At 41.8% G+C, this 27,756-nt stretch overlaps 1 protein-coding gene across 2 annotated transcripts in view; it reads left to right on the top strand.

Moving 5' to 3' along the window:
- Positions 1–25,011, top strand: part of IL18R1 (interleukin 18 receptor 1) — a 36,781-nt gene extending 11,770 nt beyond the window's left edge. For both annotated transcript variants that reach the window (XM_010959090.3, XM_074354416.1), the window contains exons 4-11: positions 610–772; positions 3,168–3,315; positions 6,989–7,051; positions 9,848–9,968; positions 13,200–13,339; positions 16,122–16,280; positions 20,466–20,624; positions 22,800–25,011. In XM_010959090.3, coding sequence (XP_010957392.1) covers positions 610–772; positions 3,168–3,315; positions 6,989–7,051; positions 9,848–9,968; positions 13,200–13,339; positions 16,122–16,280; positions 20,466–20,624; positions 22,800–23,155 — 1,309 coding nt within the window. In that variant the 3' untranslated portion in view covers positions 23,156–25,011. The remainder of the gene's footprint in view (positions 1–609; positions 773–3,167; positions 3,316–6,988; positions 7,052–9,847; positions 9,969–13,199; positions 13,340–16,121; positions 16,281–20,465; positions 20,625–22,799) is intronic.
- Positions 25,012–27,756: the final 2,745 nt, after the last annotated feature.

Here is a 27,756-nt window from a genome sequence, read left to right as displayed (position 1 = left end):
CACTTATGTTTCTATTTCTCATCAGAAGGAACTACAATGAAATGTATTCAAACTGACTTTTGCTCAGTGAGGCACTTCGGGGCCTAAAACAACTACTTGGAGGGCGGCCGCTCCAGACGGTTTACTCACCTAGTAAGAGGACTGGAACAAAGCACCATGAGAAATATAAAACCTGGTGCATATATACAAACTTTTGGAAAACACTGTAGCCCTCATGAAACCACCTCCACTCCCCCATCCTGGGTTAAGAGTCTTTGAACCTGACCGTCTCTAAAAATCGTTGATGTTTTAAACGTTGTTATCTTAAAATGTACATTATATATGGTCTGGTGGAGGCTTGTGTGTGTATGTACTTGTGTCTGTGTGTGAGTGTGTGTTGAGGACACCTCAGGTTTTTTTCATTCACTGCCCCCTGCTCACCTCCCATGACAGTTGTTAATTTTTTTTGCTGCCCTGAACCTAAAAGGAGCAGAACGGGATTTGGGCATCAATGAATGAGTCTCCTTACACAAAAATAAGGGAAATTTTTCACCGAATTGGTTACTAAAAGCTGGTATTTGCAAAGTCTCTGTATTCATCATAAAATATTTTTAAACCTTTATTTCCTAGGAATGATACTCACGACTGGAAATTAAATGTTGTTGGAAGAGGTAAACACAGCTGTTTTACTGAGAAACTAGTAATTAGTAAAGTTGTGGAAGTTAAGAAATCTTTGCACGTAGCTTGCGAACATAGTTACTATCAAAAACCGGTCAACAGAACGCTGTATAAGGTAATGTCTTTACATTTTTTAACTTACGACTTGATAGAAAAGACAAAATTCCAAAATGAGGGTCTGATGGCTGTGGAGCATTTTGGTCTCACGACATGCAAGCTGTGAACCCACGCAGCTCAGGTGGCCGCGTGGTCCACCCCACCCCGCATGGGGCGCAGCTTCCGCGCACGGCAGGTGTTCAATAAATGATAACGGCTTCCTCTCCCTTCCTTCGTTTTCCTTCCCTTTCAGGAAATTAATTTTTAGGAATGCTAGTTCATTTCCTCCTGCCACATATACTTAACATTTTAATTTCTATAGTGTGTTTGTTTCCTGAATATATATGAGTTTATGAAATTGGAAGATGAAAAAATGAATAATGAAGACAGCAGAGACCACTAAGCTGGAGGCTGGGGGTTCTTCTGTGTCAACATCTACCTTTAAAAAGTGGTGGTTTTCCTTTATCCACTAAAAATTATACTGTGACTATATCCCCACTTCTTTAAATATTCTCCTAAACATGAGATTCCGTTGTTTATACACTTGTATCGAATTGATTCCATTGTTATACACTTGTATCTAATTGATTCTGTTGTGTATATACTTGTATCTAACTGATTCCCTGTTATTGGACATTTGTTAGTTTCCTGCTTTTCAATATTATTTATAAGAGTAAAATAAATATCATTCTCCTAAGCCTTAGGGTGCATTATGATTTTATCTTTTAACCAAATCCATAAAAGTAGGATTGTTAGGTAAAAGGCAATGAGCATGTTTATAGCTTTGGATTTACACTGACAAACTGTTCTCCAGGGAGCGATACCAGTTGAAAATCCTTTTTTTTTTTTCATACCAGTACCATACAAGGATGAATACTTCAAAAAAATTTAAAAATCTGACATTCAAAATTTCTGTAACTCTGTTTCCCCATTTCTCTTCTCAATAATAAGTTAAACATTTTTATGTATTTATTGCATCCTAGTATTACTTCTTTTGTGAATTGTCTGTTTTCTTCAGTTGGTTTCTATGTGTTGAGTTGTCAGAGTGTGTTTAGATAACACTATGGAAATTATGTATACACAAGTTGTATTTGCACTCACGTGTGCAATACATAATATACATACGCTTACACACACATACAAGACACAAATTATGTTATTTCTATAGAAAATGTAACTCTGTTATGGAAACTCTACAGAGCTGTGAGAGAGGGTGGTCTGAACAGAAGACCTTGAGAAAGTTCAAGCTACTGATGGTGATTTCTTAGAAACCTTTGTTTGTACCTTTTGCTCGAACACTGTTTACTTGTGATTGGTCAAGGAGAGCTCTTACCCAAAATGTTCTCCAAACATCTGTGTCAGTCCTGAGCTGACTCTATTTCCTGTCAATGTGCGAATGTTTCACAGTACCTATAAATTTGTGAGGATCAGGGTACCAAGTTTTAAGAAATTCCTATATGCAGATATTTAAATTTAGAAAATGAGACGCATCAAGCATGTTTTTAGCTGGAAAATTAAGAGGAGCAAGGAAGCTATATCAGTAAACAATTGATTGGAATTAAAAATAAAGATATTTTTAGATGCCTTGGTCTTGACATTTTTAACATGCCTTGGAAAAACTAAGTCTGGGTCCAGAACATTTTGGTGTGTACAATTTTGTGGGCAGTAGGCGCTCCTTGGTTGATATTTACAGGAACAGGGTCACATGGTCGAGGCTGGCAGTTTAGTCGAGGTGAACAAACTTTGCTTCAGAACCTATCTGTGGGTCCCTGATGGCTGGATTGAAGAAGGTGGCTTTTTCGTTATGATTGATTCCTGTAAATGTGGAAGTTTGTCTTAGGGAGACATGTTTGTGTGTGCCTACACATTGGAGTATTCTCGATGCATTTCTTGTCAGTCCACTGTCGTCTGGTGGAGGACATCAAGGGAGTGGGTGGTCTGCCAGCTCTCTGAGTAATTCTGGTCCCACCCCCACCACCCACTCCCGGGATGGGTGGTCCCGAATACATGGAATTAGGCTCAAAGTGGTAAGAAATAGAGCTGTGTGGGAAGTTTTGACCCATGCAGGAATTTTTTTTGTTGTAGTGATTTTTTTCTCTCCCTCCTCCTCCTCCTCCTCCCTCTCTTTGTGTGAATAAGAGAGAGATTAAAAGAAAATGACGAAGGCAGCAACAGCGCTCCCCACGCTCCACTTCCCAGCATGTGTTAATAATGGTGACGCTAATTCCAGTAACAGGACTGTGTTTCATTGTTCCAGGAGAGGTGGTGCCAAGTCACTGGGACAGTCACTCAGAAACTGCTAGTGTTCAGTGTTTCCCACTTTCTTTAAAGATCTTTCACTTTAAAAATTTGAATTCTTGTAATACGATATTGCTTTTATTTAAACTATTTTACCTTGTTTTTTTAAAACACAGGACTGTCAAAAGATAGAGAACAGTAAAAACCCATTTTCAAAGAATGCAGAGTTTGAAGACCAAGGATACTATACCTGCGTGTTTTTCCTCCGTCACAATGGGAAACTATTTAACGTCACCAAAACCTTCAATATAACAATAGTTGGAGGTAAGAGAAATTTTAGAATTGGGACGAAACAAACGCATCTTAATAAAATGGGATCTCTTCTTTCTTCTAAAGCAGTATGAGAAGCCAGAGGCAACTTAGTGGGAGTTATAACCACATTACTAGTTCAAATATAAGGGTCAGAATCTTTGGCATCATCCACCACGCTGAATAATGTTGAGGGGGATCTAGAAACAAAAGTTTATCTAGGTGATCCTCCCATGCGTCAGCTCTCTTATTTGGTATTTGAACAAATTATGGAATCTTTTGTTATTAAGCATATGCTCACAGTCAACAAATATTTATTGATGGGTGTCTGTATTTAATAAACTGTACTGAGTGTTGGGAGGTAAGGGAAACAGGGAAATAGGAGATGTAATGAGTAGTATAGTGTTCTCAGAAATTTGAATACAGTCAGGAGAGGGGATAAGCCAGGTGGCAGCACCATAGTGTATGAAACTGGAGTCGTCTGTGAGGTGCTAAGGGTGCAGAGCTAGAACAGACGCAGGATGCCCTGAGCTGGTTCTTGGAGGCTGAGTGTGATGGATGGGCAGGTAAGGCGCGCAGGTGTGGCGGTGGAAAGGGGCCGTATGTTTTGGGATGATGACTTAGTCTGGTTGATCATGAACCCAGACCATATCTAATGGAAAAACTGAAGCCTGCATTTTAGGGTAACAGAGATCTTAGAAATAATTTAATTAAACCCCATACCGTGAAGATCTCCTTCATATGGCTCAGCCAATACTGGATCATTCAGTCTTTCCTCGGGAACTACCGTGGAAATTACTAACTCACACGATAGCTGGGACCAGGCTTTCGTGCCTGATTGTGGAGAAGTCTTCTGCTCCCATTGAGTCCAGCTATGCCTTCTTGTAGGTCCCACTCCCTGGTTTGCGTTTGCCTCCAGTAACTCCACAGATCAAGTCTGGTCCCTTCTGAAATGACCGCTCCTCTGAGTATCTGAGGACAGGTGGCTTGTCCACCCTTCACGTTCTTTCCCATCCTCCGGGAAAGTGTACCCTCCTGCAGTGACTCGTTCAACAGCATTGTGGGCTCATGGTTCCCAGAGATCCTTTATTTTAGCATCATTTTCCCTCTTCTTTCCAACTGCCTTACGGTTCTGGAGGTCAGAAGTCTGAAGTGAATTCACTGGGCTAAAGTTGAGGTTTCAGTAGGATTGCATTCCTTCTGGAGTTTCTGGAGGAGAACAGATTTCCTTGCCTTTTCCAACTTGTAGCTCTGTTATTACCATCCCCCGTTGCCGCCCCCCCAGGCCCCCTACTGCCCTACGTGCTAGTCTTCTGTCTTAACCACCCATCTTATTTTCCTTGTCTTCTTGGGGAACGCCACCTGTAACTTTCAGGACTCACCAAACGTCCCTCCTCCTCTGCTCTTGTTCTTACTTCTGGCTGCTGTCGGAATCGGATGGCATGCCCATTTCTGTCCCTAGACTGCGGAGCTCCTGGAAAGAAGGGATTCAACTTCCTCACCTTGACATCTCCCAAACTTACGGCTGGCACTTGGCACTTGGCCCTTAGTAGGTGCTCATTACATGTCTGCTGAGTGAAGTACAGGCTTACCTCATTTTATTGTGCTTTGCAGATATTGCCTGTTTTTTTAAAAAATGGAAGTCTTGTGGTGACTCAGTGTTGAGCAATTTGCTCTATCAGCACCACTTTTCCAACATTATTATTTTAAAATTGAGATATGTACATTGTTTTTTAGACATCATGCACACTTAATAGACTACCATACAGTGTAAACATAACTTTTATATGTCCTGGGAAACCAAAAAATCTGTGTGACTCACTTTATTGCGATGCTCGCTTTTATTGTGGTGGCCTGGATGGAACCCACGATACCTTCAAGGTGTGCCCGCGCTGAGACAGTGACAGTTTCTTCAGTCCTGCTTCATTCAACAAGGAATCTAGACTCTTCACCTTCGGGTTTGGTGAAGTTTGCCACCATTCTCTTATAATGTAGAGCTTAGAGTTGACGTTGGTAATCAGGAGGTGTCATGACCCCTGCTGAGGACAGCGGGACTCTGAGCGGCCACCTTGTCTGTGTTCAGCTGTGGTCATGGGTGCAACCCTCTCAGCTGTTGCGGGGTGAGCACTGCGCCTTGGACCACAGTCCACTCCATCCCAGCTGGCCTCCACCATTGTCCTCATCTCACGCTCTGGCTGATCTGCTGATGTCTCCTCCTACAGCTGACAGTCTCTGTGCCATTTTGATTCCGTGACAGCAGCTTCATAGGTAGACCTGGCATTCCAGGGGTGCACGCTGGGGTGTTTTCTTTCTTCTGTTACCTTAAATAGAACCGTGCCCTTCACTTTACACGAGTTTTGCAAACCCAGTGCTGCTCTGGTTCTCAGCATACACTTCCAGTTCTGGTACCCGGCATCCTCTCTTTAAGATGTCCTTTCCTAGTGATGTTCTTTTTACCACCTCTTCCCAAGACTCCCACCAACTTCTTGAGAAAAACGATTGATGAAGAGAAATACAGTTAGTAGAAATTTTCTCCATTACCCCAAACCACCTCCTGTCCCCTCATCCTGGGACCAACCCCTGCTCCTCAGTGCTCTCAGACCTCAGGGTTGGTTCTTTCTTTGGAGGCAGCCCAGCTCCTCCTGCCTGTGTGAATTCCAGGCTTGCTCAGAGGAGAGTCTCACCCTGGGGGAGCCTGGGAGGGCGTGGGTGCTGAGGGAGAGCCCCGAGTCCCCTTTTCCCCTCATGACCAGGCACTGTGCTTGCTGGGAGCCCCATGAGGGCTGCTCTGGACCTTACTGGCAAATGCCCCAGAAGCATGGATGTACTAGAAGGGAGAATCCAGGTGATGAAGAAAGTTTCCGATGCTGATAGGAAGAGCAAGAACGTGACTGTGTGGCGAGTAAACATGGGACTGCAGGGCTCTCAGGGTTCTGCACGTATTAGCCTCCTAGGTGGTGGGACAGCCCTCTGTGGGAGGCTGCCGGGGGCTGCTTACCTCCTAAGCTTTGCCAGATGGGGCTGAGATGGAGAATATTTATGTGCCCCTGGTCGAGGTTAGAAGTCACTTAGGAACAGAAGCAGAACTGAGCTCACAGGTGTGGACATCAAGCGGGGCTGGGGCTAGGGTGCGGCAAGTGAGGTTTTCAGGGCACAGAAGTGAAGGGGCGTCTCCTCTCACTGTCCTGCCAGGGGACGGTCTCCAGAGGCACCTGGGAGTGAGTGCCTTGCCTACTCAACCCAGGTCTTGACCTTGTACCCAATAAATCCATCATGAGGAGTTGAGGGCAGGTGGAAGGAAGAAAGGAAAGCAGAAAGGTGATTGATTCCCAGTGACTTTGCGTCTCCTGAGTCCTGCAAGTTTGGTTGCGCCCCTGGATGAACGTCATCTTCTGGCTTTTAGCTGCGGTGAGCAGAAGCCACAGACTGGCATTGAGGGAAGACCGAGTTCAGTGTGCTTTCTCCAACTAGGTGAGCTTTGAGTCGATGGACAATGAAACAACGAACAGTATTAGCTGCAACCATTATTTAATGAAAATATGATAAAGTAATAAGTGTAACAGGATGATTGTTAGAATTTTGGTCACATGGTATTATAAGTGTATTTACAACAAATGTTTTTGTCTTCGCAAAGCTCGATGCAACACTAATGCATTTTTCTTTCTTTCTTTCTTTTTTTCACTTTTAGATCGCAATAATATAATTCCAGTTCTTCATGGACCAAAGCTTACCCATGTTAAAGTGGAATTAGGTATATTTTGACATACGTATATTTTGCATATATGAAGGTGTAACTGAGTTTTCCAAGGTTAAATCTGGTTTCTTAATGATCAACATTATGTAACATATTCCATGTTTACTGAAGAACATTTCAAGAGCAGGAAAACCCTGTCATTGTTTGTTGCTATTTTTAGCAATAATGAAAATTAACAGTCTGTTCAAAAGATTATGGAAGTGCCCGTGATTTGTAGACTTGTGGTTTTAGTCACTTTGTATGTGACTTTAATAGCATCTGTGGGCATTTTTAATTACAAAAACTCATTAGAAATACTCTGGAGAAATGATTCAGACTTAATGTGTGGTTTGAATATTTGATTAATGAATTCACTTTGAATTAATTGACTGTACATTTAAGGTTTGTCTAGACAAGTCTTGCTGAATCAGTATGTCCCAGCTGCATAATTTCTTTCAAAAGAGAAAGGAAGGAAGGAAAAGAATAAATTCACAGATGCTAACCCAAGTATTGTATTAGGCGACAGAAGAATGCTATTTTATTAAATCCTCCAAGCAGCTCTGAGGGGTACTGTTCCCATTTTGTGGATGAAGTGACTGAAGCTCAGAAAGGTTAAGTTAATTCTCTGAAGTCAAACCATTGGAAAGTGGCAGAGCTGCGATTCAGGTCTCTTGAACTGTTTGCTGTTGATTATTGTTTGAACTTGTTGATCGTTTCCAAAGCTCACAGCCCTTGACCACAGCTGGTCACGGTCATGTGCATGGCCACATATGCCCAGTGTAACTCGGACACTTTGCCATTTGTATTTGTGGTTTGTCTGTTTCGTATGTTTATTGATGTCTGAACTTATATTTATTATTTTTTTTCTTCTCATTTTGGGCTTAATTTCCGCCTCATTTTTCTTCTGTTGACATGGAGAGTTAGAGAATCAGTTTCAATTATCCTCTCTTGTAGTATGGGCATTTTAAGATCTAAATTTCCCTCTGATCACTACTTTCGCTGTTCCCAACAAAACTGGTACGCCATATCCTCATAGTACTTCAGTTCAAAATATTAAACAAACCTCCCTTGTGATTTATTCTTTCATCTATGGATTACTTATGCGTCTTAATTTCCAAATATTTGAAGGATTTTCTAGCTATTTTTCTGATATCGATGTCCAGTTTAGTTTCATTATGGTCCAAAATAATACACTGAACAGCTATTTTTAAAATGTGTAATAACTTGCTTAAGGATCAGACTGTGGTGTATCTGGATGAATGTTCCAAGTACCTTTGAAACAAATGTGTATTCTGCAGATTTTGGGTTTATCATTCTATAAATGTCAGTTAGGTGAAGTTGGTTAATGGTATTGTTCAGATCATCAATATCCTTTCTCGTCTTCTGTGTGATTTCCCTGTTGCCAAGAGAGATGTTGGTATCTCCAGCGATGATGGTCAATTTGTCTGTATATCCTTTAGCTCTGTCTATTTTTGCTTTGCATATATTGAGGGTATCTTATGGGCACATATGAATTGATGCCTCTTGAACTGACACGTTAACATTGTGAAATTTCTCTCTTTATCTGTCATCATACATCTTTCTGTAATGCCTGCTCTCTCTCACATCCAAGAGACACGTCAGTTGTCTGCGGTTTGGGATTGGCATGCTTTATCCTTTCTCACACCCTTTTACTTTTAACATTTATTTGTCTTTATACATAACATGTGTCTCACACAAGCTGCCTGTGTTTGGATCGTTTGTGAAATCCAGTCTGTGTGGTGTCTGGTCCATTTACATTGAATGGCTTGCTAATACGGTTGGTGTGCAGCCTCTCATCTTGCTGTTTCCAGTTGTCTTATGGGATATTTGTTCCTTTTATTCTCCTTTCCTTTTAGATTAATGAAGTATTTCTCTTTATTTAATCTGCTTTGCGTACCTTTTGGTTATGCCATGTTGTATTCCTCGTACCAGCTCTCCTAAAGATGATAACGTCTCTCCTCATCTTCCTACAGCAGGACAAATGCACTTCTTAGTACGCTGACCATTTCACAAACACGTGAGAACCTTACAACAGGTCATTTCATCCATCCTCTTTGCTCACTTAATGCTATTGTTTTATGTATTTCTGTCCTCCACATGTGTCATAAAACTCACAAGAAATTGGCATTGTCATTGCTTTAAACAACCAAAATTATTATATATATATATACCCAAATGTTTGTCCTTTCTTGCACTGTTCATTTGTAAATGTATGTCCTTGCTTTAATCTGGGATAATTTTTCCTGAGAGTCAAAAATTCCCTTTGGTATTTCTTCTACTATGGCTATGCTGGCAATAAATTCTTTCAGAGATTGCTTACATGAAAGTATCTTTATTTACCTCCAATTTTGAAGATTTTTTTCAATAATTTCAGTAATTCTAGGTTGGCAGTTTTTTTCCTGTGCTTTAAAGATGCCCTTCTGTTTTTTGCTGGTTTCCATAGTTTTTATCCATTTTTTTCCCCTAGAAATTGCAGTGGGTGTGTTAGCCTGACTCTGCCTATTAAGTTAGATGTTGTAAAGAAAATCGACTGGCCACCCTAAGTTTTAATAATTGATTTAGACATAAACGTTTCAAAAGAAGCCAATTCATGTTTTGGTGATAACTTGTAATTACAACCTAATTTCTCTGCTTTATAAGTTTTTTTTTTAATTTAAAAATAAGTCATCTTTTTGAGATGCAGCACTATATTAACATTATATATTAGGATAATATATATTGACTATATTAATCCTAACCTTCGGGAAACCTGAGTTTCTAAAATCACAACATTGGTTGTCAACTTTTACCTAGGAAAAGACATACAGCTCAACTGCTCTGCTTTGATGAATGAAAAGGATAAGATTTATTGGAACAACTGGAAAGAAAATGAAAACGACCCTAATATACATGAAGAAGAAGGGCAGAGAATCCGGTATGGCTGTGCATCGTGTGCATGATGCTAGACAAAAATCACACTGTATCGTGTACACGTGAGATAAATACAACAGACTCCTGAGAGGCCGACAGGATGCTTGAGATGAATTTAACTTATAATCGTGGTTTACATATTTTATAACTATGATTCCTGGACTCTGGGTTGGTGAATTATGCAGAAATGTATTGCTGAGATCTAAACTAGAAAAAGAAGTAAGGCTTTTGAGCATCAGCTTACAAAAGCAGCTTTTGGTCAGTTGGGATCTGATGGAGACGGGGACTTCACCTTAGCGTCTTATAAAAGAGTGATCCCCTGGGGGCACAGTCTTCCGAATTGTGAAAATTGCGTTAAATGCTCTGTGTTTGCTAATGTGCCAGAGAAAAGGCCAGGTGGGGAGACTGGGACACAGCAAGTGACTCCGAGCCCCCTGTGTGCAGCAGGCGTGCCCAGCTGTGTTCCCTGTGTCGCCGTGACCCGTTGGGAGCCCAGGTGTTGCTGCGTACATCATCAGTGCCTTTTCCTGCTGGGGGGGCAGCCCCGACCGCAGGCGGGCCGTCTGCTGCCGCCGCTGCTCCAGACCCACACACGCGGGGATTTCGGGGATTGGTTTGCTGGGTGTGAGATGTGCTGACGTGGGGCTGCCTCCTGCCCTTTAGAGACAGCCCAGAGCTTCTTTTTAGAACATTCCTTACAGGGAGGAGCTTCCTTCCCTGAGGAATTTTGTCAAATACGGAAAAATCTCCAGAGACTGTTAGGTGTTAAGTGATGCCTTGAGAAAGCGCTGCTGTAAATGACCAGATGTCAGCCCTGTGCCATTCGTTGTCGGCAGATTGACGTTGATCATAGTAACTGTGGAGGCATCTTCCTGCCGGAGTCCATTAGTGGGAATTAGAAAGACAGTACGAACAGATAGAAAAAGCAAACAGGGCAGTGGTTAGCCAGATACCTGGGAGGCAGCGCTCATGCAAAAAGTTCCTATATTCTCCTGCTAAGGGATGTTCATGCTTGTTAAAACAGAACATTCTAAGCCTATGGGCCATTTAAATATTTTGGAATGACTCTGGATTATTACTGTCATTTTTAATGTGCTGATCCACTCAGGTTCCAGTGAGTAGGGGTCCTAAGGTGTCTGTCACCTTAGCTGCGCTTTTGAGGGTTTTCCCCTGCTTTTTATATATACATATTCTTGGTCATCATGCTGGAAGCTCTCAATTCTTGCTGACACTTGCCTACAAGTGCCTTACAGTGCGAGGTCTATGCCCTCGCCTGGGACCGGGCGCAGCTGGGTGGCATGGCTGTCTGGCTGTTGCATCTTATCCTCAGCGTCTGTCCTCCCTGCCCACCCCAGCTTTCTGCATTTTCCCCTCTTCTCCTCTATTTCCCCATCTTCTCATCTATCTCTTGTTAATCTTTGGAGTCACAGAAGACCAGCTCACCAAACTTATCAGAAATGGAGCTTAAGCTAAGCTAAGTCTTAATCACGGGTGCGTGAACGTCTTATGGCATCCGTTTAGGCTTCCCAGTGGCTTTTTGTGCCTTACTCCTGCATGTCTCATGGATGTTGGATCGCTGATGTTTCTGGGTTGGTAACTGCTGCACAGAATTATGTTCCAAAATGCATTTGAGATAGTTGGATGCCACAGTGGGTGCCATGTCCCGGCTGCTAGGGGCATGGCAGGTGAGAGACTGCCCCTGGGCGTGCTGGCTGACCCAGCTCCTTCAGATCCTGTCACCGGCAGGAGGCAGATGTCAGGAGCATTTACCTTGCATCAAGGACAGGACAGCTTGAATTCTTTTAGAAGAGAAAGAGAACCGGCTGCCTCTGGTGGTCTCGGTCATTTTTTGACACTCGCTGAACAGCTGAATTGGTATTTCTCATGTGCCTGGGGGAGGTGTCTGAGAATAGTGTTGTTTTTAAATTTATTTTATTTTTATTTTATTTTATTGAGTTATGGTCAGTTTACAGTGTTGTGTCAATTTCAAGTGCAGAGCTCAGTTTTTCAGTTATACGTGAACATACATATATTCACTGTCGCTTTCTTTTTCACCGTGAGCTACAAGATCTTGTATATATTTCCCTGTGCTGTTTAAATGCTGAACAAAATAAGAGGGGTCTTTAGGATTGCGAGGACAAACTTGGTATGAAACTGCATCTGTGCTGAAAGGCTTGCAGTCCTGTCACAATTGATGGAGACTCCACAGTGGGAGGAAGGCTGAGGAGCCAGGACAGCAGAACTAGGGGGAAACGCAGGCACCCCTCAGGGATGTTACATGTGCAGGTCCAGACCACGACAATAAAGCAAATACCACGGTAAAGCGTGTCACACAAATTTTTTGGCTTTCCAGCGCATGTAAAAGTGATGTTTACACTATACTGTAGTCTGTTAAGCGGACAATAACAGCATTATGTCTAAAAAAAAAAAGTACATTTCTTAACTAAAAATACTTTGTTACTAAAGAAATGTCAAAGCAATTAGAATAATAACAGCAAAGATAACTGATCACAGACCACCATAACAAATGCAATGATAATGAAAAAAATTGAAATATTAAGAATTACCAAAATGTGGGGGAGGGTGTAGCTCATGTGGTAGAGTGTATGCTTAGCATGTGTGAGGTCCTGGGTTCAATCCCCAGTACCTCCATTTAAAAAAAAAAAGAAAGAAAGAAATTAAAATAATAAGTAAATAAACCTAATTACCTCTCTCCCCTACCCCCCCCCCAAAAAAAACTAAAAGAAAAAAAAAATGTCAAAAAAAATTACCAACATGTGACTCGGAGACATGAAATGAGCAAATGCTATTGGAAAAATGATGCTGAAAGATCTGCTTGACACAGTTGCCACAAACCTTCAATCTATAAAAAGGGCAATGTCTGCGCAGTGCAGTGAAATGAACTGAATAAAATGATGTCTGCCTGTAATCGAGAGAGAGAATTTTTTTTTTGTATTTTCAATTTAGCATCACTACCTGCCAGGCATTTTAATATTAGGCAGGTCACAGTGCTGTCCCCAGATGATCTCAGGAGGGCTGAGACCCCCCAGGAAGCAGGGGGTTCCTCATGGCCCACTCTTGAAGAGAGCCCACCAGAAAGGGAAGGTTTCTGGGGGAAGGGAAAGACGACAGAGCGCTGTCTTTGTACAGAGGTATTTGCACATCCAAATTCCTGTCTCGTGGGTAATGTTGGCAATGACAGAGCTTGTTGCTAAATCATTTTCCTCTCTTACAGGACTTCAGAAGGCAAATTGCTTGCTTCAAAAGCCCTGATAATTAAGAATATTAATGAAAAAAATCTAAACCGTTCATATAGTTGCTCTGTGGTCGGCAAGGAAGGCATCGACACGAAAAGCTTCATCTTGTTGAAAAAAGGTGTGAGAAGTTTAATTTAATTTTACAATACAATTTTTACCACTTTTTGGAGACCTAGAATGTTACAGCTGAGAGACCCCATCAAAGGTCATCGTGTCCTCATTTTACACACCAGGAGCCCAGCCCCTGCGAGGCGAAGGAGGCACCCGGTGTCGCAGGCATCCCACAGCAGGGCCGGTGCTCAGCCCCCACTGGAATCCCCTGTGCCCCGATTCCAGGCAGAGAAGGAAAACCTCAACTTTATTCTTTTGTGCTCAGTCAGATTCCACTCCCAGGTAGAAACCAGGGGCCCAGAGCAAGGAGATAGGTGGAGCTCAGGGACAGATGCTGGCGGGTGTGGGGCACAAGGGAGGGAGTCCTGGCAGCTCTGGCAGAGCCTGAACAACCAGAGGAAGGTCTCCAACTTGGCGTAGGATGAGGCCAGTGGCCCAGGGAGTCGTTGCTGCCTCCACCCTACCTTAGCTGGTCACTGGGCACAGGGCACCCTTGGGTGTGGTCATTCATTCAACAAAAATTAACTGAAGCTTCCCTCCCTGGACTTGGCAAGCAGACATTTGATGGCTCTGATCTGTGGACCCAATTTTTCCGTGCCCTCCTGATGGAGTGCTCCATCCTCCTCCGAAACAGCACAACCCAAGGCTCAGGGGCAACTCAGAAGTGGCCGTGTCTGGGGCCCAAAAGCCAAACTTTCCAGTTGTTATTACTCATTATTGTTCATTTTCATGCTGGACCATCAATTCCCTGGATGTGCAGGGAAAGGTTAGGATCTGAGAGAGGCAGAGACAGAGACCCACAGACAGACAGAGACAAGCGCGCGCACACACACACACAGAGCAGTGGGGAGAGAGAGAGAGAGGAAGGCTGGGGTGGGGAGAGCTGTGTCTGACTTGGGTGAAAAACTAAAGGAGTGGACGAGAGAGGAGCTAAGGCCAGAGGCCACCCTGTTTAAGTCACCATTTGCAGCTCACCTGGAGCATCTGCTCTAAGGCTGTCACTCTACCACGTGCAGGAATAATAGCGAACATTCTTTATATGTTCTTATACAGCAGACTCTGTGCTGAGCTCTTACCATCACTTAACGTGATCTTCACAACAAACCTTTACAGGAGAAGAAACTGCCCCATGTCGCACAACTAGTAAAGAGATCAAAACTCAGACCTGATTAGCTCTGAAATCTCTGCTCTCACCCTCTGCAGGAATTGTCACAGGTGTCCCCTACCTTATGTGACTGTATGTGCCTCTGTCCAGCCCTTGTGAGGCAGAGGCTTTCAAATCCCTTCTTTTTGTTTGACCCCCTTGCCTTGCCTGGGTTTTCTGGTGAGTGCTGGCCGCTAGCCACCTCTCCCCTCCTGGATCGGGGCGTGGCCGCGCTCTCTGTCCTGGAAGCTTCTACCCTGATCGCTTCTCCTTCTGCTGGGCTCGCCAGCATTGCCTGGAGAACAGGCTCTTGCACTCCCCCATCACCCCTGGAGGAGTGTGCGGACCAGCCCGAGAGTGTGTATTCGTGGGGCACAATCACAGCTTTGCAGACCTTTCAAAGACGCAGGAGCCCCAGATCAGGGCATGGCTTTATTTGGAGTTCACTTTTTACATGACTATGCTTGCTTTCTTATGTCCCAGTAGTTAGTTTTACTGGAAAGACAATCCCTAAAATGGTGCTAAGATGGCAAGAGCTTTATGCATGTTTACATCTTTACCTAGAAATCCCTCTACCATTAGAATAGACTCTAGGAAAATAATAAAAATAATCAGAAATATATATATATATATATATATATATATATATATATATATATATATATATAACAGTTTATGCATAGGTTCATGGCAGAATTATGTATATTTGTAAAATAGATTGCAGTTGACCTGAATATTGGGATTTTATGAATTATAACTAAAGATCTAGAGAAATGCTCATAATATAATGTTAAGCAAATAAAGACTGATGAGCATATAATCCCAATGAAGTAAATATTTTCCCTAAAAAAAGAAAACCTATAAGGAAATATAGTGACATGTGGCCATTACCACATCGTGGGAAAGTTATTAAAAATTATTTTATCTTTTATACTCCTCCATGTTATCTCATGTTGTTCATAGTGACCAAAAACTGAATCAATCTAGGAAAGGTAATTTTTTTTCCCTCAAAGAACACTTCTCTATAAAACTATGTTACAATTCTCAGAGCTGAGCATTAGGCACTGTGTTAAACTAATTATGTGTAATATTTCATTGAATCTTCCTCCAAAACAGCAACCCTGTAAGTGAAGGAGAAAGCATGGTTAGCTTCATAGCTATACTGTGTATACAGATGGAGTTTCTAAGAGCTGAGGGTGCCAGTGACTTTCCCTAGGACACGAAATAGGCGAGGAAGCCCAGTTGGAGCCCAGATGACCTCAGTTCAGTGCTCACCCTCTCAAGACTCTGCACCTCCATGTATGTTCCCAGCCCCCAGCTGAGACTTAATGTTTGGGTTCCTCTACGTTTCATCCGAGTGTCCTGGCGTCCTGGAGATCTGACTTCCGCAGGCAGGGACAGACCCCTCACAGCGCCTTCATTTCAGGTCCCTGCATATCCTTGTACACATTTTTATTCTTCAAAAACTGCAGCAGGAAGATGACCCCCGGAGACTAAAGGCAGACATGCGGAATAACTCAGTAGGGCGTGTTGGGCAGACAAATGGATTCGTGTTAAAGGTGAAATCTGACAACCGCAGAGTCGTGGCGAAAGACACTGGTGAAATTTCTCTAATTTTTCCCCATTTTCTTTTTCTTTCTACAAGACGTGATTGACATCCCAGGCCACGTCTTCACTCGAGGAATGATCGTAGCTGTTTTGATCTCCGTGGTCATCGTGTGCCTAGTCACTGTGGGTGTCATTTATAGAGTTGACCTGGTTCTGTTTTATAGACATTTCACGCGAAGAGATGAAACCTTAACAGGTAACAAATGGCGTGATGCTGGGATTTCTTACTTTATGGTTTCATTAAGAAGCCAGATAAAGGAACACTTATCGTTACCTCATTTTGATTATATTGCTGACTTAGCGGGCGGTAGAAATTTTCCAGGAGATAAATTGATGTGAATGTATCAGCCATTATGAATGTTGTCTGTGCTACTTTTTCTTGTGTTCACTTATATGTTGCCAAAAATTATTCTTTAATTGTTTCATGCATGTATTCATGTCCTCCCGAATGCCCTTGTGAGATGCTTGAGCCCAGGGACTGTGTGTTTGAATGTCACTGCTCACACGCCATCTGGGCGCCTTAGATAGCCTGTGCCCTCCGTCAAGTTCATTTAAATTGACTTGAGTTGTTCGTCAGTTTAACCTGCAAAGGAGGATGCATGATGTACTTGCAAGAATCCTGAACTACATGCCAAACAACCTGCGTTCTAGCCCCCAAATCTGCCACTTTTTATCTACTGCTACTTATTTCTATCTGGTGACTCTATGTCTCAGTTTCCCTACTTTTAAAGGTGACTAGAAATCCTCAAGATTCAAAATAGTCACCAAATTAAAATAAAATCAACCTAACCCATTGCTCGTGTGTGTAGGACATACGTAGTTCAAAACATCAAAAGCGTTAGAATTTGCACATGTGCACTTGTCCCATGCCCGTGTTTCCCACCTCATCCCCCACTGCCAGTGTATCTTAACAAAGATGAACAGAGGATCTTATTTCACTCCTGTTTTTGAAAGACAAATCTTAAGCATGTTATGCACCCTGTTGAGAACCTTGCTTTACTGTACCTTGGACACTCTTCCATATTAGCTTATTAAGTCTCTCATTTTTTAGGGTTACACAGTGTTTTATTTCTGTGGCTTTATCACTGTTTATTTTGTCACTGTTTGATGGACACTTGGGTTGCTTATAAACTTTTCGTATTGCAGGAACGATGTGATGGAGAGCATTTGTACAACTATAGTTTCACAGGTGTGCAGTGTAACTAAAGGAAAAATTCCCTAAAGTGGGATTACTAGACATGCAGAGATGGATACAATTGTTATTTTGACAGACATTACCAATTTGTCCACTTGTATACTCCCTACCACCTTCAAAGGGTAGGAGTACATTTTTTTCTCATAGTCTTTCCCACAACCTTTGGGTATTTGCCAATCTGATCAGTATAATCTGAGCAGTGTCACAGGTCACCTTCATTTGCATTTTGCTTACTGTGCAAGAGTAGGAGCAACTTCTCGTGTGTTTAAGACTTGTTTGTATTTCCTTTCTCAAGGTGCCTGTTCATGTCCTTTGCCCATTTTTCTATTGGATTATTGCCTTTTTTTTTTTTTTTTGCTTGTTCATTTCTAGGAGCTATTTACGTTTTAGGGAGGTTAGCCCATTGTCTATAATATGAAAGGCAAATATTATCTCCAGGTCACTGATAGTGGTGAGCTTTTGACTTTGCTAATAATGGTGTGCTATGTGGAAGACTATGCAACCTGCAGGCATACCTTAGAGATGCTGCCGGTTCAGTGTCACCACAATAAAGCTAATATCACAATACAGTTAGTAACACTAATTTTTTGTTTTCCCAGTGCCTATTAAGTGAACAGTAGCATTATGTCTTAAAAAACGTATATACCTTAATTAAAAATACTTTATTGCTAAAAAATGCTAAACAGCATCTGAGCCTTTAGCAAGTCACAGTCTTTTTGTTGGGTCTCTTTTCGAGGGTCTTGTCTCAATGTTGATGGCTGCTGAGTGATCAGGGTGGTGGATGCTGAAGGTTGGGGCTGCTGTGGTAATTTTTATAAATAAGACAAGAGCGAAGTTTGCTGCATCAATTGACTCTTTCTTTCATGCACAATTGCTCAGTGCTGTTTGACAGCATTTTACCCACAGTAGAGCTTCCTCCAAAATTGCAGCCAATCCTTGAACTCTGCTGTTGCCCTCTCAACTATGTTTATGGAATATTCTAGGTCTTTTGTTATCCTGTCAGCAGTCCTCACAGCATCTTCACCAGGACTAGATTCCACCTCAAGAAAACATTCTGTTTGCTCATCCATTGAAAAGTTTAATCATGCAATCGGTCACATCTTCAGGGTCCGCTTCTAATTCCAGTTCTCTTGCGGTTTCCGTCACGTCTGCAGTGACTTCCTCCAAGAAGTCTTGAACCCTCATAGTCATTCATGAGGGTTGGAGTCAACTTCTTCCAAACTTCAGTTAATGTTGATGTTTTGACCTCTTTGCATGAATCACAAATGCTCTTAATGGGATCTACAATGGTGACTTCCCAGAAGGTTTTCAATAGACTTTGCCCAGATCCACGTGTATATCACAGTATAAACTTGACTGAATCGGCTTCTCAGTTTATTGCAATTAGTTACATCTTGATTATAAGAAAATGTACCTTTTTTAGAAGTGTACTTACTTATTTCTTAGATCTTGGCACCCATTTTAATCACTGACATAGTGAGTATGCTAATGGAATCACCGGCACTTACTTTTAATAATAAATAGCTATATTTCTCAATAACCTAAGAATTATCCAGGGAACCCACTTCCTGATTAAACTCAGAACTGGCTCTGTTTTTGGCCATTTTTTCTTACATTTGTTATGCACATTAATTCTGTAACATTTACTGAAATGTTTGCTCTTTCGTATGCATTCAGTTCTACAGAACAATTGCTTTAAACCAACGTAGGTTCTGAGTCGGACCCTGAGCCAGGTTGCTCTGGGTGGGACTGAAGCAGCTTTTCCCGGGAACAGAAAGGGTTGTTTTGAGAGCCTGGGTGCTGTTGAAGATACCGGATTGGGCTGTTGAACATAATGGTGTGACACCACAAAGAACATGGACTGAGAACAGTTTCATTTCCTATTCAGTGAATACAGGATCCAGTAATGTTTAATCTCCAACTCAGTAGCAAATTCATTAATCCCAATAACATACCCGAGCATAAATCTAACTCCTCTACCATCTCATTAGTTGTCATGGGATAAGGATAAACTGTTTCCCCACCACTTCCCCTCCTCCCTCTACCAACCCCAGTCAGCGTCTTGTCCGTCAAGATCACTCCTTATTCCCTGATCAAGTCATTTTGTTTGTTAGCTTTGTTTTGTTGACACTGTCTTGCATCTGCTAATGGGTTGTTTGTAAACTTTTTCAGGTTTTTGCATTTGTCTGCTCTGTCTTCTCAAGGAGATTAGATGAAGGTAGAAGACAGAAATGTCTATAATTTTTCAGTTACCCAGTCAGTAGAATGATCTTTGCTATTTAGGTAAACAGTCCCTTGAAGGTGTCCCTGTAGCCATTGAGTGCTGCTTCCTTATCAGGAATTAAATAGGAGTAGAAGTTATCATCAGTGAAAGCCTTTTAATAGACCAGAAGTTTTCCTCCTGACGTCTAGTATCATGTCATATTTTTAAACATCACAGCATGTGTTCCCGTAGCATGTTGTTGCAATCACTCCCATCGTTCCTTCCCACTCTCCAGTGTAAACACTCAGCTTAGCTTCCATCCTCACTTTCCAGGGGGTGGTTGTGGAGGTAGCACTGGGATGGTGGTAGAATTAAGTGATACAGATAGAAAAAGCCAAGGTGAGATTTTCTTTCTAATCCTGGACTGCAGGAATATTTGGGCTCCTTGGCCTTTCACTGTCTTTAAATTTCTTGAGTCCCATGGTCTGTATCTTGCTTTTCTCTTTGTCCCTTTCTCGTGTCAAGCAGTGGGAGTCTTAATGTACATGCTTAAAAAATTTTTGCTAATTGGTTGCTTGATAGCGTACAAGGTTCAAGGGTACTATTTTTGTTGTTGATCTGTAATAATAATTTGATTTATTCTTTGTTTTTGACAACTTAAAAAGTCAGAGGTAAAGAATAATGCATAAAAAAATCATGGAACCAAAGAATGTTTGAAGATCTTAAGAATTACTTAGTTTAAAATTCTCGTTTTATTTTTTAACAAAATATTTTATTCTTTTTTTTTCATTGAGGCATAATCAATACACAAAGAATTATGTATATTTGATGTGCACAGTTTGATGAGTTTGGACTTGAGGAGGCTATGTTTGCCTTTTCTTTTTCAGTGATTCCTTTCCCATTTTTCATGACTTCCACTGAAATCTGTACTTAAATAGACCTTGATTGACACACTCATTAAAAGAGTGAACCTTATCTCCTAGATGGGAAGACATACGACGCTTTTGTGTCTTACCTAAAAGAATGCCGGCCCGAGAACGGAGAGGAGCATGCCTTTGCTGTGGAGATTTTGCCCAGGGTGTTGGAGAAACATTTTGGGTATAAGTTATGCATATTTGAAAGGGATGTGATGCCTGGAGGAGGTAAGAAAGGGAATAGCAGATAGAAGATGAGTGCGGATCACTTTCTTTTTAAAAGGTGAACTGCTTAGCCTTACAAAAGGCTACCTGTGTGCTTAAAAAACAAACCAATGAACTTGTCTTCTAAACAAGAAATAACCACCTAAATCAATATGGTCAAATGTGAGAAAATGGGCGAACTACACTGCCTCCAATAACGGCCTCTCGAGGTCCTGGCCTGGGCCCTGGTCTCTTCACTTGACTTCAGAGTTCTCTGAATCTCTGGGGAAAGGAAGCGAGCATTCCATTTTCAGAACCAGATTCAGAATGATCATTATCATGAGGCATTTCTCTAGTAGTGCCCCAGAATAAGTAAGACTACCTTTTTCGATAATATTTTATACAGCAGAACCAGTTCCTAATTTAATACATGATCCTTTAGACTATGAATACAGGTTAATTCTTACCAGAAAAGGCTTCTTCTTTATTGTGTTGACATTGGTGAGAAAATTGAAGTAGCAGTTAGTAGGGGCATTGGCAAAGGATAAATAACAGGAGATTGGTGATTTGTACCATATTTTTGTTGTGAAATTCAATTTTTAAAATTAATATCTGAATACAGATGGCCATAACACATATACTGAAGTATATTACAGAAAATAAAAGAAATTTAGTAACATCACATGGTTTCTCTGAAGTCTTCCAGAGATTTGGAATCTGGTGCCAAATTATTTTGGAGACTGGTTTGTATTAAATGACTCCATTGTTACCATCATTCATTCATTCAGCCAGTGTTTACTGAGCGCCCTCCTTGTGCCAAACTCTCAGCTGGCCAGTGAGGATGAAGCAATGAATAAGAAACGGCTGTGTTTCTTCCCTCCTAGTTTACAAATTAGGAAGGGAAAATGTTACAAATTAGAGAGAGAAAATAGCCTACTTTTTAATAATCTTAAGTAACTTTTCAAAAGGAGCAATTTGCTGAATTATCAGATGCTTTCAACCCTGCGATATTTTTGTGTGTCACTTCTTGGTGTCTAAGGAGACGTTGTCACTTAGGAAGCATTTCTGCTTGGCTTTACATCAATTTTTATTATATTTCCATTATTTTCTAGGAGTCATTTTGAAAATAAATTTCTTCTTAGTTCTTAAATAAAAATAATGTTTGCATAGTCAATTGTAGTTAGTTTTGGTTAAAAACTCTATTTGAGAAGGGCTAGAGGTGGTCAGTCTATCTCCCATGGGTTGGGTCCGGCTGGCCGCCCTTATTAAAACAGCCCCACACTTAGGTCCCCGTGTTGTCTGTGGCTGTTTTTGAGCTACAACAGCAGAGTTGAGTATTTGTGACAGAGATGATAGGACCTGCAAGGCTAAAACATTTGCCATCTTCTCCTTTACAAAAAATGTTTATCAACCTTTGGTCTAGAATAATGGCAGGATTTAAAAAAAAAACCTTTAAATTCAAATTTCAGCATGTTCCTCCAGTGTGTAAAGAAACAAGATCGTGTAATGATTAGGAAGATACACTCCAGAACTAGACCACTTGGGTTCAGATTCTGGTTCTGCCATTCACTAGCTGTGTGACTTTGAGCAAGTTACTTAACAACTCTGTGCTTTGGCGTCCTCATCTGTAAAATGGGGGTGATAACAATGCTTTCTTCATAGGGTCATTATGATGATTAAATGAGTTAACATACATAAAATATTTAGAAGAAAGTGGGGCAAAGAGTGTTATTGTTGTGTAGCTAATTGCTTCTTTTTATAGGCATATAAAATTAAGAATTACAAACTTATGGTTACCAGTGGGGGAAGGGAGTGGGAAGGGATAATGGGAAGTTCAAGATTTGCAGATACTAACTACTATATATAAAATAGATACACAGCAAGTTTCTACTGGATAGCACAGTGAACTATATTCAATATCTTGTAGTAGCCTATAATGAAAAAGAATATGAAAACAAATATATGTATGTATGTGCATGGCTGAACTATTATGCTGTACACCAGAAATCCAGAAATTGATACAACATTGTAAACTGACTATACTTCAATTTAAAAAAAAGAATTAGTGATTTGTCTTAAAGAAAAACTTATTAGTGAAGTTGAGTTAACTAATACAAAGTAGGACTGTGCAAAATGACTTTTGTCTCATGCCCACCTTTCCAGTTCTCTTCAGTTAACCTGCCGCATCTTGCATTTCAGCTGCTGTTGAAGAAATCCACTCCTTAATAGAGAAGAGCCGCAGGCTGATCATTGTTCTGAGTAAAAGTTATATGTCCAACAGAGTCAGATATGAACTTGAAAGTGGACTCCATGCAGCACTGGTGGAAAGGAGAATTAAAATCATCTTAATTGAATTTACACCTGTCAGTGACTTTGCATTCTTGCCTCAATCCCTAAAGCTTTTGAAATCTCACAGAGTTCTGAAGTGGAAGGCTGACAAATCTGAGTCGTATAACTCACGGTTCTGGAAGAATCTTCTTTATCTGATGCCTGCAAAGACAGTCAAGCCGTGTAGAGATGAATCAGAAGTCTTGCCTGTGTTTTCACAGTCCTGATCTTCAGAAAAGCAAAGTGTCAGAAAGAAGCCTGGACCCCCTGGGCATTGAGTGTGTGAGACTGTTTACAACAAGGGGCATTATTCAAATATTAAACTCTGTTCTGTGAACGTCCTACTGACAGTTTGAAGATGAAACTTGTCATCAGGTTGCCAGGCTAAGACTAAATAAACATTGTGCTGTGGTCAAGGGCTCCCAGAAGACCCTGGATTCATGGAAATGGATCTCCTGTCTCTCTTTCTTCTGTAATGAGGTGCATGGGCTCTACTCTGTCCCATATTGAGCAACTGTGAGGCTGGACACAGAGCAAAATGCTTTATGCTTTATAATAAGGGCATATCTTTAGGAGTTTTAATACTAATAATTGAACTAAAGGGTTTTAAGTTCACGAAGTAGCATTTTTTATGAGCCAGGAGGTGACCCAAGAACTGGAATGGTGCCTTCACCCTCCCACGATGGCTACTACCTCTCAGCACCGTGGACAGTGCCCGGGATGTGGTTGAGAGCCAGCAGGGCTGCGTGCAGAGCGGGACTGAGGTGTGAGCTGCTGTAACAGAGCCCCAGCCTCAGGATGTGTTTACCGTCTCCTGGCCGCAGCTGCAGGTCCACGATTCTTGGAACCCCACTGGGGCACCGCCCAGGGCTTGCTCAGTTGGGCCTAGGTGTGGGAACTTCTTAAAAGGAACTCAACTTTTTATCTTTCATGTGAGACACAAATTATAATTCAGATAATTTTCTAGGTCTTTCAGAAATGGTCTAAAACATTTGTTGATTTTACACCAGTGTTTATATACAGGATGGGTGCAGATCAGCTTAGACATTGAACAGCAAACAATGATGGTTACTTGCTAGATTTTTAGAAGATTACAGATGTAAAAGTCCCTTTGGGTGGAGGCAGTGCAGTGAAGAGGATGAACTGTGCAACCAAGAGGCTTGAGCACGAATCCCAGGTTTACAACTTGCCTCTGTGACCTCTGGACGCTCTTCTAACTGATCTGTGCCTCAGTTTCCTCATCTGTAAAATTAGACTTTATAAGAGTTGTATGGGGGGCTCAATGAATAAATACAAATGAAGTACTTATCACAGTTCTGGGTACAGACTTCCCACCTGGAAGCGTTGGTGGTGCTATTTTTGTTATTATTATTAATTATTACTTAGCTCAGCTGTTTCGTGGTGGGCTGACATGGAGCCAGAGAGCAGGGAAGGGAAGGAGGTCTGGAGAGGGAGGCGGTGTTGACCCAAGGATGTTTGTTTATACAGAGAAGGGTGGAGGAGAAGCATAGCGGTGGGGCCAAAGCTATTCCTTCGGTGGACTTGTGCCGGGTTTGGCACTGGGAGACATGTCTCTGTCTGTTTAAAGTGAGTCCAGGACTCTGGGCCTCCTTGCTGGCCTCCGTGGCCATGGCTGCCCACGAGAGTCACTGAGCGAGGGACAAATGTCAGCCCTGCGGAGAAAGGCAAGAACTGGGAAAGCTGGGAAGGAAGGCAGGTTAGAACACACGGGTGCAGCATGGATGCTCCAGAAAAATGTAAAACAGCTGTAGTAGGTCTTGCTGTCGATCAAAGAGGAATGAAACATTCGTGAGATTTTCAGTGTGAGGATGTGGTCTAATCGTTTGTAGAGCTTGCAATTTTGGGTGCTCGTTGGACGGCTAAAAATAAGTAAACTAATTTAGTTACTAAGGTGTTTTGTATGTGAAAATGTAGGGTCCAGGGCAGTTTTACGGCTGCCATCATAGTCTTTAATACATGGAGTGACTTCCTTCTCTCTTTCGTTATGTATGCTTTTAATATATTAAATGTATTTTGTATTAAATGTGTACATTACATATATGCTTTGAAGCACATGAATGAACCATTGGTCTAGTGCCTTTATGTCTCTTGACATCTTTTTCACTTACTTTAGGATTTCAATCTCAGCACAGGTTCCCACTTGTTTTATGAAGCTATGGGTCACTCAGAATGAATGCTTACATCTATCTTTGTTTTTAGGTCAAATGACTTTGCACCTACCTTCTAAGTTTTACCTTCCATCTAGGAGTGAAAGAGGAATCTCTTTCAAAAGGCCATGCAGTGCCCAGCACGAGTATTCGTTCGTCACATGCCAGTTCATTCAGGTGCATATTTTAAAATTTGGGTGCAAACATTTCCAGCCAGGATCAGTAAATAACTTTTATTGATAGGATAGCATCATTTTCTTCTATAACTTCAGATGTCCTTAAACTGTGGAGTTCATTTCAGAGAACCAGCGAACAACCAGCTCTCTGAGGCGTTTAAAGAAACATCCCATTTATGTCTATTCTATACTGGAAGCATTTATTGAATTAGAGTTACACTCTCTTAAAGTAGAGAGAGATCTTATTGCCCACATATTCTAAACCCAGGAACCTGAGACACGGTAAGTCCAGGGCTTTGACCCAGGTGCACATCCAGCTCGTTTGATGAGGCTGGGGAAGAGAAGGGTACTGTCTCTTCTGTTTGGAATAAGCTATGGGTCATTCGGAATGAACGCTGAATTGCCTGTTGAGCAGTGAGGCTTGGAGGTGGCGGGCACTTTCCTGGGGAGCATCTGGTACCAGGAGGACCTAGAACAGTCTTGCAGAGAGAAAGCCGGGATGCTCAGGACTGTCTTGGAGGAGGACAAAAGAGTATGAGGGGTCTTCTAGGCTACTAGGTTAAGGATGGAGGGGGACTAGCACTCAATTACTCCACAAGTTGAATGTGTACACTTGACTGTGGCATCTGTTGAGATGCAGGGAGTTAGACCCCAACAGGTACTAGGAGCTCATCCCATATTGGTGCTGGGTGGTTGACCAGCTGGCTTACGAGGACTGTCCGGAGGACACAGAGAGAAGGAGCCTCCCTGCAGCTACCAACATGCTCGTCTGAACTGGGGACACTGCAAAACCAGTGCCCACTGCCGAGCTCAGTCATAGCTTTAAATACTCAGAGGAAATAGCCTGTCACCCTGGCAGGAGTGAGCACTGAGGGAGGAGACCCAGGGTTTGGGGGAAGCTGTCTTTCTGAGCAGAAGCTACTCTGAGAAACAGGCTCATAAGCCATGCAGGGCTCTTCAAAGAGTGGCCAAGCCACAGCTCTAACAGGAAACGGGATGTGTGCACTGTGGGCAGGACACTGAGTCTTTCCAGCCCCACCTGCGGGCCACAACGATAATGATCACAGTCCAGGCGGGAGCGCTGAGACCAACACCTACATTCCTGTGAAAGGCTTGTGAAAACCAGCTTTTATCTCTTTGCAGCCCAACTTGTGGTTGCACGTACCATCTGGGGAATGCAATTTACACAGCTGCTACAACTTGGTGTGCCAGTTTAATAACGAATGGCGGACGTGTGAAAACAGACTGTCTAATTGTGTTTCAGGGCCCTAGAGCTCCTCAGATGTGCCTCCCCGACCACCCTGGGCAGTGGGATGCCATGAGCGGCACACGTGTGCTGGGCCCCTGTCTTTCCCCACCTCCAGCTCCTTCCAAATACTCCAACCAGAGCAGCTTTGCTTTTCTCCATTTTTATGCTGAGATACCACTTAACAGTTTTATTTGGCAAAATCAAACACCTCTGAATAGGCCATGGTATAGATGTAATGAATGTAATCCTCTCTGGTCCTCTCTGGCTAGTATAAACAGATATGGTTACAAAATTGTTTAGAAAGGGGATGAAATAGACTCTTGGCTAATATTCCAAGGGTATCTTCCAAAGTCACCCCAAAATATTGGTCACATCAAAAAAGAGCTGCTGATTCTGCCATGGACAGGAAGAAGTCTGTGGAATCATTAAACTTCTGTTGCAGCCATTATGGAAAACAGTATGGAGATTCCTTAAAAAACTAAAAATAGACTTACCATAAGATCCAGCAATCCCACTCCTGGGCATGTATCTAGAGAAAACTCTAGCTTGATAAGATACATGCACCTCAGTGTTCATAGCAGCACTGTTTACAATAGTCCAGACATGGTAACAGCCTAAATGTCCATTGACAGATGACTGGATAAAGAAGTTGTGATATATTTATACAATGGAATACTACTAACCATAAAAAATAATTAAATAATGCCATTTGCAGCAACATGGATGGACCTGGAGATTGTTATTCTAAGTGAAGTAAGTCAGAAAGAGAAAGCTGAATATCATATGATATCACTAATATGAGGAATCAAAAAAAAAAGGACACAAATGAACTTATTTATAAAACAGAAATAGACTCACAGACATAGAAAACAAATTTATGGTTGCCAGGAGTGGGGAGAAGGGGAGGGATAAATTAGAAGTTTGGAATTTGCAGATACACACTACTATATGTAAAATAGATAAACAGCAAGGTCCTACCATACAGCACAGGGAACTATATTCAATATCTTGTAGTCACCTATAATGAAAAAAGAGTATATGTGTATAAAAATGCATGTGTGTATAACTAAATCACCATGTTGTGCACTAGAGACTAACACAACATTGTAAATCAACTATATTTCAATTAAAAATAATAATGATAAAGCTTCTACTGCAGATACCAGCTCCAGAACTGGTCTTCAGGCTAATTGTGAAGTTGTTGATGACTTTTTCAGGCCAAATGCTCCTGTGTA

This window comes from Camelus bactrianus, chromosome 28 (genome assembly GCF_048773025.1).
Source record: "Camelus bactrianus isolate YW-2024 breed Bactrian camel chromosome 28, ASM4877302v1, whole genome shotgun sequence".
Lineage (NCBI taxonomy): Eukaryota > Metazoa > Chordata > Mammalia > Artiodactyla > Camelidae > Camelus > Camelus bactrianus.
This window is presented reverse-complemented; position numbering and strand designations above follow the sequence as displayed.